The sequence below is a fragment of the Trichoderma camerunense genome (assembly GCF_050948025.1).
Source record: "Trichoderma camerunense strain CBS 138272 chromosome Unknown V8C40scaffold_2, whole genome shotgun sequence".
In the NCBI taxonomy this organism is placed as follows: Eukaryota; Fungi; Ascomycota; class Sordariomycetes; order Hypocreales; family Hypocreaceae; genus Trichoderma; species Trichoderma camerunense.
Genome location: NW_028145368.1, coordinates 1,014,717 through 1,028,678, shown reverse-complemented (window position 1 = coordinate 1,028,678; position 13,962 = coordinate 1,014,717). Strand labels below are relative to the sequence as shown.

The window sequence follows — 13,962 nt, the reverse complement described above, 5'->3', positions numbered from 1 at the left end:
AACAATAGAGTGCAGCCTTGAGAGGCCTCTCAGCTACTGAGATACCTCTACATCCCTCTTTAGCATCATCACTTAGACAAAGACAAAGGTTTATAGTATGCAGTAAGATTCTTTTAACGTAAACGCCTAGTCGCCTTTTGTTTTATCTCTCTTGCGGCTCCTACCATCCATCCATGTTTCACTTCTCCGTGGTCCTTCCCTCCACCATGCCCATTGGTGCCTAGGTAGCACCGAATTATAACCCAAAGGGCTCATTGCAAGCCATTAGAACAAAGAATAAATGTCACACTTGTATACAGGGTATATAATTTACAGGGGCTTGCCGCCAATGAAGTCAGACCAAGCGCGGACTTCGGAGGGGATGCCCTCGGGGCGAGGAAGCTTCTCGCTCATGCACTGGGCGAAGAGGATAGCGGTCTAATGAAAAGGTTAGTACGGTTGTTACATTAATTAGGTGAGAGAGTCGTTTGATGAAACACTTACCTGGGGCTCCATGAACAGGGGCACGCCAAAGTCGACGGCGTTACGGCGCATGACATAGTCAACATCGGAGGTGGTCTTGCCACGGGCAAGAGCCAAGTTGAAGACACCGCGGATGTCGTACTTCTTGAAGACTTCACGGAGAGCACGCTTGTCCTCGGTGGGGAACTCAATCACCTCAACCTTGACCTGGTGTTTTGAGCTGGTCTCGATGAAGTTCTTGACATCGTTGCTAGCGGCGTACAGAGTGTAGCCGAGAGGTGCAAGGTAGTCGACGACTTGGGTCAACCAAGACTTGTCGATTTCACCACCGAACAGCAGACCCTCACCAGGCTCGGGCATGCGGAAGTTCATGGTGGATTGGAGAGAAGTCCAGTAAGCCTCAACGAGGTTCTTTCCGAAGCAGGCCATCTCACCGGTAGAGGCCATCTCGACACCCAAGAAGGGATCCGCACCAGCGAGACGGGTCCAAGAGAACTGGGGCACCTTGGTGGCAAGGTAGTCGCGCTCGATAGCCATGAGATCGGTAGGCTCGGGGACATTCTTGCCAACGAGGGCCTTGGTGGCAACATCAATGAAGTTGGTTCCGAGGACCTTGCTGACGAATGGGAATGACCGAGAAGCACGGAGGTTGCACTCGATGACCTTGAGGAGAGGCTCACCACCCTCAGGGTTTTCGGCCTTGATGATTTGCATGTTGAAGGGACCAGTGATCTTCCAGGCCTTGGCAACCTTCTGGGCAATCTCTTTGAGACGCTCCATGATGCTACCATCAAGGTTGACAGGAGGCAGAACAAGGGTAGCGTCACCGGAGTGGACACCAGCCTGCTCAACGTGCTCACTGACGGCGTGGATAATCAGGTTACCCTCAGAGGCAACACCATCGACATCAATCTCCTGAGCGCCCTCAATGAACTTGGTGATAACAACGGGGTGGTCGGGCGAAACGTTGGCTGCAGCCTCCAGCTTCTCCTTGAGGTCCTCCTGGCTGCGGATGACAGTCATAGCAGCTCCAGAGAGAACATAACTGGGACGAACCAGGACAGGGTAGCCCACTTGGTTGGCAAAGTCCTCAGCCTCCTGAACAGAGGTGAGCTCCTTCCATGCAGGTTGGTCAACACCGATGCTGTCAAGAATCTCAGAGAATTTTTGACGGTCCTCGGCCTTGTCAATGTCCTTAGGATCAGTGCCAAGAACGTTAGCGCCGCCAGTCTCCTGCAGGCGAAGGGCGATGTTCTGGGGTAGCTGACCGCCCACAGACACCACAACACCAGATGCGTTCTCCAGCTCGTAGATATCCATGACACGCTCATAGCTCAACTCTTCAAAGTAAAGCTTATCAGCAGTGTCGAAATCAGTGCTGTACGTCTCTGGATTGTAATTTATCATTACAGTCTTCTCGCCCATCTCTCGAAGAGCCTGGGTAGCTCCAACGGCACACCAGTCGAACTCAACCGAGCTGCCGATACGGTAGACACCACTACCAAGGATAACAGTACCCTTATCCTCAAAAGTGACGTCATGGGAAGATCCGTTGTAAGTGGTATACAGGTAGTTAGTGTCAGCAGGGAACTCTGCAGCCAGGGTATCGATCTTCTTGACCCATGGTCGAATGTCGAAGCTCAGACGACGAGCTCGAACTTCGTCTTCGGTGCTGTTGACAGCGTTTGCAATCTGTCGATCGGAGAAACCCATCTTCTTTGCCTTGAGAATCTGTTCCTTCTGCAGGGCATCGAGGCTACCGGCAGTTTGAAGCTCACGAGTGCAGTCAACAATGTTCTGAAGCTTGTACAGGAACCACTTGTCGATCTTGGTCAAGTCGTGAACCTTTTCGACAGAATAGTTCTCGTGGAGCATGGCTTGGCCAACGGCGAGCCATCGGCGATCGGTAGGGTTCTGAAGCTCAAAGTCGAGGTCTTCGAACTTGTCACCCTGGAAACCAACAAACTTGGGATCAACCTGGCGGATAGCCTTCTGGAAGGACTCTTCAAAGGTTCGGCCGATAGCCATAACCTCACCAACAGACTTCATAGCACTTCCAATGTCGCGCTTGACGTGCTGGAATTTGGAAAGATCCCATCGAGGGATCTTAGTAACGATGTAGTCCAGCGAGGGTTCAAAGTTGGCAGTAGTGGTTTTAGTAACAGCATTGGGAAGCTCAGGAAGACTGTGTCCCAACCCGATCTTGGCAGCAGTGTACGCAAGGGGATATCCGGTAGCCTTAGAAGCCAGTGCGGAAGATCGCGAAAGACGGGCGTTGACCTCAATGACACGGTAATCGAGGCCATCGGGCTGCAGGGCGTATTGGACGTTACACTCTCCGACGACACCCAGATGACGGACGATCTTGATGGCGGCGGTACGAAGCATGTGGTACTCCTCGTCACTCAGTGTTTGACTGGGAGCCACGACAATGGAGTCACCAGTGTGAATACCCAGGGGGTCGAAGTTCTCCATGTTGCAGACGGTGATACAGTTGTTGTTGGCGTCTCGAACAACCTCATACTCGACTTCCTTCCATCCCTTGAGTGATTTTTCAACCAGAATCTGGGGGGAAAGGGTGAGTGATCGAGCAGCCATGTTACGAAGCTCCTCTTCGTTGTTGGCGAAACCGGATCCCAGACCACCAAGGGCATAAGCAGCGCGAACAATGATGGGGTATCCGATCTTATCAGCGGCACTGAGAGCCTCATCCACGGTGCTGACAGCAATTGACTTGGCAATGGGAATGTTGATCTCTTCAAGGGCCTTGGCGAAGAGGTCTCGGTCCTCACTGACCTCGAGGGTCCTCACACTGGTGCCGAGAACCTTGACGCCATACTTCTCAAACAGACCTTGTCGCTGCATCTGGACGCCCAAGTTGAGGGCAGTCTGACCACCAAATGACAGGAAAATACCGTCAGGCTTCTCCTTCTCGATAACATAGCTAACATATTCCGGGGTAACGGGCAGGTAGTAGACCTCATCGGCAAGGGAGTGGTTGGTTTGAATGGTTGCAATATTGGGATTGATAAGGACGGAGGCGACACCGGCCTCCTTGAGGGCCTTCAGAGCTTGCGATCCTGAATAATCGAATTCACCAGCCTGTCCAATGGCAAGACCACCACTACCAATGACGAGGACCTTCTTGACATCGACATTCAACTTGGGCTTGATAACCCCGCTATCGAGGTATGCCTTGGGATTGGGGGCTGTCTGGGTAGCCGAAGAATACGGCCGGAAGACCGAAATCGTGCCCAATCGTTTGGTGGCTTTCGGTGCAACCGAATTACGGGCCTGGGACTTCAAAGCGGCCATGGTAAAGAGACGAGTCGGGAGAGCTCGGGGGAGTCGGGCGGTACTCCGGAGCAAAGCCGGGGCCGGGGCCCGGGCGGCGGACAGGGCCGAAGAGAACATTGTCGCCGGCATTGGAGTTTGTCAATGCCTTTTTCTTGATTCCCAATTGACTCGTGAGTCGACTCAAGGGAAAAGGCTTCGCAAACAAAAAGAAAAAAAGTTACAGTGGTGGGGTTGAGGCTGAATCGGGACAGGTATTTCAAGCTGACAAAGCCCTCCACAGGTGGTCTTAAAGTTTCTTGTTAGTTGGCATTGTTAAGGGGGAATTGCAGTAGGACCAACCAGAAAGATAGTCCTATAGAATACAATATTAGCATTTTGAACAATTAATTCGGATTTATGGTTTTAAGCAAACGAGGGTTGTTCCGAAGCTGCAAATGCGGGGAGGGATTGCATGCAGACGGCACGTGGGGGCAGTGAAGAGCTGCATACCTGAGAAGTGAATTCCGACGGGTGCCCGTTCATAAGGGCGGATTGAGAAACGGAAAGTCGAAGATATGGGAGCGAGGCACAAGGCACTCTAGATAGCAGATGGAATTGAGCTGATGCGGGATTTGCACGAGGTGCAATTGGACTGTTGACTTCTGACAGATGGTGGGAAAAAGAAAAGAAAAAAAGAAAAAAAAGAGCAGAAAAACAAGACGCACGGGATGTGCTACTTTAACAAGTGCGGCTTGTCCTGTTTGGGCGAGCTCTGGGGCGCCGATATCGTTGTGGCTCGTGTGCCCTATTCGACAATGCAGTTTGGAAAACGAGAAGAGAAGAGTCACCGATTAGATAACAGTTGAGCCCCCAGCTTTTTTCCTCTGTCTCTCTTCTCCTAAACCAGTCTTGGTGAGAGATATAACCAGACAAGTGGCAGAAACGGGTGGAGCCAGATCCAATCCGAGATTAATTTTGACGCGGTCCCATCTGAGAAAAATTTCCACGCCAAAGGAAAAGCCATGACGTTGTGGGGGGACTGCACACGACATTCACAAGGGCGCCAATCAGGGAAGATGCTTCATTGCAAGGTGTTGTTGACTTGAAGGAGACGGTGTAACAGGCAATTGTGGAAACAAAGATCTGATGGATTCAAAACTAGATGACAGCACGAGGTTATTGTTGCCCGTTGTATGCATTCATGTTATTGTACCTCTTGTTTGTTGGCTTTCTGCTGTGCGAGCGTCAGTCACCACTTTGGCTGATCAGCCTCGAAATCAAGCCCTAGCATTGAGACACATGCATCCCGCTAAACCACTGTAAAATAAGATCTACCTGACATTGACATTGACAACCCTATCTAAACTAGCCAATAAGCATCGACAGATTTCGATTGGGTTTTCCCTTATTACAATAGTTGAGTAGTTGAATCGCAGCATCTCGCCCTTGGCTGAATCGGCGGCTGCACGGGCCATCGCCCAAGATCCATCGTTTCTACCGTAGTTGCCGCCCATCTATTGCACGTTAGAGCGTTTCCATCTAGCTCCGGTATCGCAAATTTCTGGTGAGTCGCATCTCGAGGACCTGAACATGACTCTGTCACAGCATCAACTCGTCAAGTTGAGTCTCGAGATTTCATCGGAATTATTCTGGAAGTTCTCGGCAAGTCTACGTACACGCATATACATATATCTTTGCCCATACTTGTGCAACCTCGTTCTCTGGCAAAAAAACCTTTAGTCTACCCTGTAACTTAAAAAAGGGGAGCATTCGAGCTGCAGTACATAAAAGGTGGCGGTATTATCAGCTTGTACTCCGTAGAAGAAATACCTATCATGACAGAATAGCCTTGGAATATTGATGTTCAGATCTAGAAACCACTCTATGACACCCACCTCGAGTAGATGAGTACAAACCTAAACATAACATGCCTCTTACCCAACGCTTCACTTCTCTACCCTTGCGAACACTCTCACAAAAGCCGTTGGGTGCTGATTATTATTTCATTCTTATGAAAACCGAGACATTCGATACCAGAGATTCGTTGGTATGGAGCAAAGCAATCACGAACTCCCTCGCTTTGTGGAACATGGTGTGTTGATGCTCACGCTTTTGACGAGATATCATGGGTGACCCAACACAGGCTGGCCCGTTGTTACCATAACGTATATATAAACAGGAATGAAGAGGCCCTAGAGCCACTTAAGCTGCCCTCCTAAGAAGAGTCTGGTCTTCGAAAATAGTATATGCAATACCAAACCGAGCAGGACGCTACGAATGAAACCAGGCAACCAAATAACGACAACAAGTGTCGCCTTTTTTCTCTTTTCTCCCATTGCTCACATTCTTGTCTCAAAATCCTGAGACTCTCTTGCTGCCTCCCAATGCTGTCATTGAACCGGGCCAATGCTTCCATGAGCGCCTCTATTCGTTCAAGTAGGAATTGATGATGATGGTCGCATAGTCGCCCAACTTTGGCCTCCACTCGGTCCAGACCCTCGGCGATCTTCTGATAGCCTTTTTCAGATTGAGAATCCCATTCTTTAGCATCCACTCCATGCCATGAATCCTTTCCCGCATCACCATCGGCTCCCTAATCCGACATGGTTGCGGTTCACGTCAAGATCTAGGGAGTTGTCAGTTCCTTGCTCTTGGGCCACGATCAGAAGAGCGAACCTTGTTCTTGGCGGGAAACGAAGTTTGCACTGGGTTAAGTGTAGGTGTTATTTGCTTTGGGTTGGCTTTCAGCTGTGTGATGTGCGTGTACGGAGTAATGTGAAGAGTGGAAGATGTTTGTGAGAGTAACCCTGCACGCGAGTAATGGTGGCGAGTGTCAAGTGACGAAGAGGAAGGAATGGAGAAGAAACGAGAAGGAACGATTGCACGAAGATTTTGAACGCACCTCCGGTATCGAGCTAGCTTGTAACCTGTTTCCTGTAGCTATTACTTTTATTTACCTTGACAGATCTTGCGAAACCTGTTGTTATAGAGACTTGGTCACAGACCTGTGATCCAAAACCATCTACAGAGTCCATGTAGCTGCGACGGCACTCTTACCTTAAAACTTCTAATATTGATCCATTAAGCCAACATATACTTAATACCAGTTAGGTGATACTACCTGTATACAAATTAGCCCTTCAATCTTGTAGGCGTCTAGACTTAGGTACCTCAGGTGCAGAGCTTCCTCATGTTCTTTCCCTCTCAAAGTAAATATCCGTGTCACGTGCACTACAATGCTCTTCAATTTCCCAGTGAATAACTTTTGCCGATGTACGGTAGGTAAATAACTATTAGCATTAATATTGCGTGATGGCTGCAGACAATTACTTCTGCGAGGAATGCGGCTGTACGTTCCATTGCTGATCCGGGTCCCTTTACCGGCACTTTATCTTCAAAGCCCAACAAGATGGATCCGGACAGCATCGTCAGGAATGCAACAGCACTCAGACATCGAAAACCAACCCCCTGTTAAACAAAGTTTACTCAATGGGGAGGGAAACGGAAAGAAAAATGCTCGCAACTGCGACTCGAACTCATTTACTGCTTCTCGATCGCATATTATATGAACTCAATTATAGCGTGTTCGTACCTATATCTTCAGTATGTAAATCTCTTTTATTTCGTATTGCTCATTCTCGTTGTTCTTAATTGCTAATATAAATAGACTGCATCGACATTCTACAACATCTGCCGATCATGATGTTTTCCCCTTACCCATATCTATTCTCAAGGGAAGGGAGAGAACGTGTTGTGTCGGGTAATTCCGTGACCCCTTTCTTCGGAAGTTGCTAGATACACGTATGTTTGAGACGAATTAATCAAGATTCTGCGGAATGCAGTTCAATTTACCTCCATACAGTCGAGTGTTGTTGGATTAGTCTGCACGAATGATTGACAGATCAGTTTCTTCGCGTCTGAAACATACAAAATTCCGGGCGCCAACTTCTTGCATTAGGTCTTCGGTGACTATCGGTCACTTCCAGTTACCCCTGATTGGTTTACAGCTCACCTTCATCCAGTCTACGTTCCATCAAAAGGTTCACTTGCGGATCACCGGAGGTAGTGTTCCTCGCGAGATGCACCAGCAGGCATGGATACCAGATTGGCGGGAATCTACCCGAGACAGGGCAACAGGGTTTATTATGGCGAGAGAATCGTTGAGTATAAGAATGCTACCCTCGATCTTTGATAGACGACCGACGAAACCGACTGTCTCTGCCCTTATTTTGGAACGGCGACAAGAGCGCTCATTCTCTTTTTTGTCACTCATTGATCGCTTGGTTCTAATAGTCTTTCGTTGTTCCAAAGTTCAGGATGAAACTGAACACATCCCTTATACTTCTGACTGCTCTTGCAGGAAGTTCAGTGGCTGCGCCTACTGGGGCCTCTTCATTACAACTTCGGCAGCCGCACTCAGAGGCCCTGAGAATATTAGAGTCTCATCTATCTACGGGTCAACTTACCCAGTCGGATCGCGAACTTCTGAACAACCTCTTGGTGACGGCCTCCCTGAGAAAACGAGATGAAGCAGGCACATTCAGTGATCTAGGAGGAAATCTCGGCAGCACTTTGGGTACCGGTATTGGCAGTATTGTCGATACAATTCTTAGCCTTCTCGGTAGTGTCCAGGGTGGCACCAATGGCAATGGTATTGGCCTCAATGTTGGTCTAAACGCTACTGTTGGTAACGCAGGTGCACCAAGCGGTGCAGCCCCCGCTGGAGGTTCGGGGAGCCAAACTCTTAACTTGAATGGCCTCCTCAAGGGACTTGGCCTCAATAGCAACGCCGCTGGCAATCTCCTCAGGAGTCTTGGTGCTGACTCTAATGGCAATATCTCACCAGCCGATCTCCTGAAAAGCCTTGGACTCAATGGCCAACAAAACATTAATCTCGGCTCATTCCTTCAGGGACTGAATAGAGCTGCTAAGAATGCAGGTATCGACCTAAGTGGTGTTTTGAATGGCCTTACCAGTGTTGTCAACGGCCTCGCTAGTGCTACGCCAAATGTCCCAGCAGGAAACGTCTCTCTTCCAGCAGTTGGTACCGGTTCAACAGGTGGTATCCCAGCTTCAACTTTGCAGGGAATTGTCAACACCATCACAAATGGAATCTTCAGAAATGTGGTGGGAGGACTAGACGATGCGACGATCAAAGATCTAATTAATATTGTCAAGAATGCCAAGGGCGACACTCAGAAAGCTACTGACGCCCTTAATTTGTACGCCACCGCGCGTGGCCTTGATCCCAGCAAGCTCTTTCAGTCTTTGAAGAATGTTTTGGCACTCGGCAGCGCAGATAGCAGCCTGGGTAATCTCCTCGAAGGTTCTGGGGGCCTCCTCGGCGGCCTTGTAAACGCCCTCGATGGTCTGACCAGCGGCAGGGGTGGACTTTCTGGGATCGGTCTGCCGGGTGTGTTGGATGGCGGTCTCATCGGTGCCATCGCTGACATTCTTGGGGGAGCCCAAGGAGCCACCAATTCTTCATTACCTGTCAATCCTCCAGCATCTGGGAACGCTCCGAGACTGACGGTCGCAGAGCTCAAGCAATTACTTGACTTTGTCAAGAATGCCACCAGCCAAGACACCGTCACAAACGTCGTTAAAGCATTTGCAGCCTCACACAATCTTGACCCTGTGCAGCTTGCCCGTGTGCTTCGACAACTTCTGAATGCTGAAAAGGCAGGCAATACTCCGAGTCTACCTGTCAACACAACCAGTGTCCCTGTAGGGAATGTTAGTATCCCCAACGTTGCGCCTGTCTTGAATGGAACCCTTGGTGCCGTGAACAGCACTCTGGGTAGCCTTCCTGGCGCCTCGCTCAATCTCGGTGGATTGAACGGGACTCTTGGTGGATTGCCGGGTGCTCTCACTGGAGGCCTTGGAAATGCGGGAGGTCTCGGAGGTCTCGGAGGTCTTGGAGGATTGGGCGGTAGTCCTGGCTTGATCGGCGGCCTTGGTGGCCTCCTTAGAAATCTCTTGGCGCTGCTGGGCCTTGGAGGTGGTCTTGGAGGCCTTGGAGGTGGTCTTGGAGGCCTTGGGGGCCTTGGGGGACTTGGGGGACTTGGAAACGGACTTGGCAATGGGATCGGTTTGGGTAACTTGACTGGCCTCGGCAACTTGGGCAACCTGACTGGATTGGCGAATAACCTTACTGGCGTGATCCCCGGTTTGGGATCCGGGCTCCCGAACCTGAACTTGACGGGACCTCTTGGAGCCCTCGGACCGCTTGCCGGAGGAAACCTCACAGGAGCTCTTGGGCCGCTTGCCGGAAACTTGACTGGAGCGCTGGGCTCTCTCGCTGGTAACCCAACAGGAGCTCTGGGTAATCTCACAGGAAGTCTTGGCCCTATTGGTAACCTGACAGGCGCCCTTGGTCCTCTTAATGGCGGGAATCTGACTGGAGGCCTTGGCCCTCTTGCTGGGAATCTGACGGGAACTCTCGGTTCACTTGCTGGTAACGCGACTGGTGCACCTGGTACACTGGGCTCAGCTCTATCTGGCGTGGGATCTAACTTGGTATCTGCTGCTTCCGGTCTGGGCTCAGCAGCATCTAACTTGAGTTCAGCAGCGTCCGGCCTAGGATCTATTGCAACTGGCTTGGGGTCCGCGGCGATAGGTTTGGGATCGGCAGCCAATGGCTTGGGAGCCCTTACTCCCAGCGCGGGATTAACCGTTGCCGGTTCAGCATCTGCAGGCCTAGATTTAGGAAAGATTATCTCTGCCATAGGAGCAACAGTCTCTGGCGCAGGAACCGGTGTGGGATCTACCGTTGCGGGTCTAGGTTCAGGTATTTCCGGCTTGGGGTCGGCAATCTCTGCTGCAGGACTCCCTACGGGGTCTACAGCTTCTGGCGGATTCACTGTCTCGAGGCTGACTTCCCCTGGTTCCATTTCCGTGGGGTCGGGCTCACCAGCTAGTTCTACTGGCTCTGGCATCATCAACCTGAACTCATCAGTGGAAACTGGCCGTGGCTCTGCCTCTGTGCCCAATTCCGGCGTGGGATCATCTGCAGGACTTGCCACTACAAGTCCATCCAACAGGACCATTTTTGTTTTTGAGCATCACGAGTCGGACGAGGATGAGTCTCCCCGATCCAACGTCAGACGCTCTCACGCAGCACAATTCAGATCTGAGCTTCGCAAAGCCAAGGCTAGAGCAGTATAAATATGCCCACAGTAGCATAACTGCAGCGGTTTGAAGAGCCTAGAGAGTAGACGGTTACCACCGACCTCTTCGCAAGAAATCATGATGAATGGGATATCAAGGAGTTTCTTTTGTGTCAAAATTCACTTTTATCGTTTGTTAGCCAAGAAGATGGAACATAATTTTGAGGGTTCATCTAAGCACCTTGGAAAAGGCTACTATTTGTAATATCATTAATTAGGGGTTTGTTGCCCATTGCTATATGGAATTTACCCAATGCGAAATGCTCTCTGCCTTCTGAAATCGACGGCTTGACATTGTTTCTCGGTTATAAATGTAGACGAACGTGCTTTTTAACTTTAAAGAAGAATGTGTGTAAGTATCGCTTATACTGGCAGGCACCTTGGGATATGATAATATCCATGTAAATTGCAAGTATGATATAGTTTTGTGAAACTAGAAAGCTGTTTATGGGGTTGAAAGAACGGAATGTGATGCTATAGACAGCCATACGTCTAGTAGATAAAATAAATCTGATAAACAGAAATAGAACTAGTAAATAGAAATAAATCTAGTGGATAGAGATAAATCTAGTAGATAAATATAGCTCTAGTAGACAAATATAGATCTATAGAAGAATATAGATCTAGTAGACAAAAATAAATATCATCCCTCTCTAAAGATCCAGGACTGAGTTAGATCGACCTGTATTTTCCCACGTGTGCTTAGAGCTTCTCTCAAAGTCCGATAAGGTCTATCCAACTCCCTCCAAAAGCCATAGACAAAAGCCGAGTAAAAGTCTTGTGATCGGAGTCCAGCAAAGCAGCCCTTTGAAGGCAATCTCATAACCTTCTTTGATAGCTCTAGTGATGTAAAAGGGCAAGAGGTACTCAATGTCATACTGATGAAACCGGTTTTTGACACCACGCTCTCTAGATGTCCTAGATCCAATATAGACGCGCGGCTTGTAACCTGGCCTTTCAAGGGTGATAACGTAAACCGCCCAGCGATTGTCGACCTCTGTTGGAAGATTTTTAAAGAAAGAAATATCTGGCGGGGTTGGCGACGTCATAACTTCGAATAGACCGGGAGCAAATGAAACCTGCGCCTCGTTGGCCATTCCGCGGATATGCGACATATTAAGCAAGAACTGCATGAAATTCGGGTTTTGTTGGTGAGTGGGAGTGTCGCAAAGTATGGTCCAGGTCTTCTCTACCAAGGTCAAGAGCTGTGATGAGCGCCATGGTGACGATGAAAGAAAACCCGAAAGTCGCAGTCACGAAGAGCTGGTGACGATGAAGAAAAACCCGAGAGGTGCAGCTGGAAAAGCTGTTGACGATGAAAAGAAGAAGAGTAAAATGATAAGGCTCAATCGAAGAAATTTATGAGGCCATGATGGTCGTCCAGAAGGCAGGTGCACCTGAGGTTGGTAGGAACTGTTGGGCTGTTGAGAAGGCAAGTGCTGTGGACGGATTCTATGTATTGCTATCAGATAAATATAGCGATAGTAGCATATAATAGATTGAAATACCGATAGCAGCAGATACTAGATTAAAATATCGCAATATGCCCCTAGATTAAGCAGAGAAAGTGGCGGATCTATGGGAGAGAATGTCGCCAGATGGGCGTCGAGACATGATGAAGAGGCTTCACGATCACCAAGACCTCGTAAACGAGCTTGTATACTTTCCTCCCGGTTCGGGGTCTCGGCCCTGCGTTTGAAGATGGATTTTGGGCGTTTGGATGAAGCCACTGAGGAATATCACACCCAGGGCAGGGCAGTCGTGAAGGCAGTAAATTGAGATCATCCGTCTACAGCACATTTTCTCGTCCAATTGAGACCCAGTCCTAGATTAGACATGTCCTCTGTCAGATTGTCATCTACTTTGGCTATCGATTCTAGGATGAGAGATTCTCAGCTTCGTGTGATGCCTGTCAGTTCACGAATTGCCGCTGATCTTGTCTTGAGTGGAGTAGATGAATACTGCTACCAGAAAAAAAAGATTCACGTTTCTAGAGGCAATCACAAGGTACCCGAGCAAATTTGGGGAGTTGCATAGCAACAATCTTTTCTTGAGGGTTGGCTATCCAACCTCTGAGTTTCGGAAAATGGCAAATGATAGCCTAACCAAACCATTAAGAGACCACGGCCCCTTTACTTCTTCCCATCCATACCCTCGCAACCAGCCGATTCACTCCTCCGCAAGCCTCTCCAATCCATCCATCAATTTGTATGCGATTCCCAACATCGGCTTGAACTACTCCGGTTTCTGTTCAACGCCGCTTTCCCTTGCCCTTTGTTCTTGGTATTTCTGTCGAATTTCGAGAAGCTCTTCCTTGTATTCTTCTCGAAGCTCTTCGGCTTGTGTCTTAAACTCCTCTCGAAGGGTGGCTGCCTCTTTTTCGAAAAGAATGCGAAGATGTTCAGCTTTGTTTTTGAAGTTCCCTCGAATATTGGCGGTCCATTCTCTAAATTCATGACGAATACCTTCGAGTTTCTCTTCTGGTTCTCCAAGTATCTCTTTGGCATTGTTGTATCGTTCCTCAAACTGCTGATGGAGAATATTGCAATGTTCTTCGAGTGCCTGCTTGGCATGCTTGTATCGCTCATCATATGCTCCCTGCACGTTGAAGTAACGTTCCTCGAACATCACTTCAGCACTTGCGTACTTCTCTTGAAAACTTTGTCGGGCATCTTGTATCTCTTTACCCTCTGGGTTCAGTTGCTGTCGAGAGTCGTTCATTTTTGTTTGGTTGGGGTGATGACCAGTGCTAACTTAGAGAAGAGAAGAGGCTTGCTTCAGAAGCAAAGTAGATGGAAAAAATAAAAAGAGGAAGAAAAGAGAAAAAGGGTGCGAAATAATGTGACTGGATTATATAGTTCTCTCGACAGCTGGCAGACAAATCGACAGCTGGCAGCTGGATGTTTTCGTTTGCAAGAGCTTTGGGCTGTAGAGACTCGTTTGTCTTATCTTTGTTTTCGTGGGGTTGCTCATTGTCGGCTTCTTGGAAACAGCTGTTCCGTTGCCTTTATTTCTGAGCTGGTATTCTGCCCTTATGGAGAGATTCTGCTAGCAT

At 49.0% G+C, this 13,962-nt stretch overlaps 4 protein-coding genes across 4 annotated transcripts; 1 reads left to right on the top strand and 3 right to left on the bottom strand.

Annotated features, from left to right (window-relative positions):
* Positions 1-32: 32 nt before the first annotated feature.
* Positions 33-4,406, bottom strand: V8C40DRAFT_232633 (carbamoyl-phosphate synthase (glutamine-hydrolyzing) CPA2). The gene is made up of 4 exons (XM_083213182.1): positions 4,249-4,406; positions 4,099-4,111; positions 484-4,044; positions 33-417 (listed from the first exon to the last, which is right to left on the bottom strand). Exons 3-4 carry the CDS (start codon positions 3,886-3,888, stop codon positions 310-312), a joined length of 3,513 nt encoding a protein of 1,170 aa, XP_083077744.1. The 5' UTR covers positions 3,889-4,044; positions 4,099-4,111; positions 4,249-4,406; the 3' UTR covers positions 33-309.
* A 934-nt stretch (positions 4,407-5,340) lies between these two features.
* On the bottom strand, positions 5,341-6,155 carry V8C40DRAFT_232631 (uncharacterized protein; the record flags this gene model as incomplete). Its single annotated transcript, XM_083213181.1, has 1 exon — positions 5,341-6,155. A coding segment is annotated over one exon (202 nt), but the record flags the coding sequence as incomplete, so codon positions are not given.
* Positions 6,156-8,055: 1,900 nt separating this feature from the next.
* Positions 8,056-10,905, top strand: V8C40DRAFT_282445 (beta strand repeat-containing protein; the record flags this gene model as incomplete). The annotated part of the gene is made up of 1 exon (XM_083221785.1): positions 8,056-10,905. The coding sequence occupies one exon, from the start codon at positions 8,056-8,058 to the stop codon at positions 10,903-10,905; it is 2,850 nt and encodes a 949-aa protein (XP_083077742.1).
* A 2,237-nt stretch (positions 10,906-13,142) lies between these two features.
* V8C40DRAFT_282444 (uncharacterized protein) lies at positions 13,143-13,628 on the bottom strand (the record flags this gene model as incomplete). The annotated part of the gene is made up of 1 exon (XM_083221784.1): positions 13,143-13,628. The coding sequence occupies one exon, from the start codon at positions 13,626-13,628 to the stop codon at positions 13,143-13,145; it is 486 nt and encodes a 161-aa protein (XP_083077741.1).
* Between the last annotated feature and the right edge of the window lie 334 nt (positions 13,629-13,962).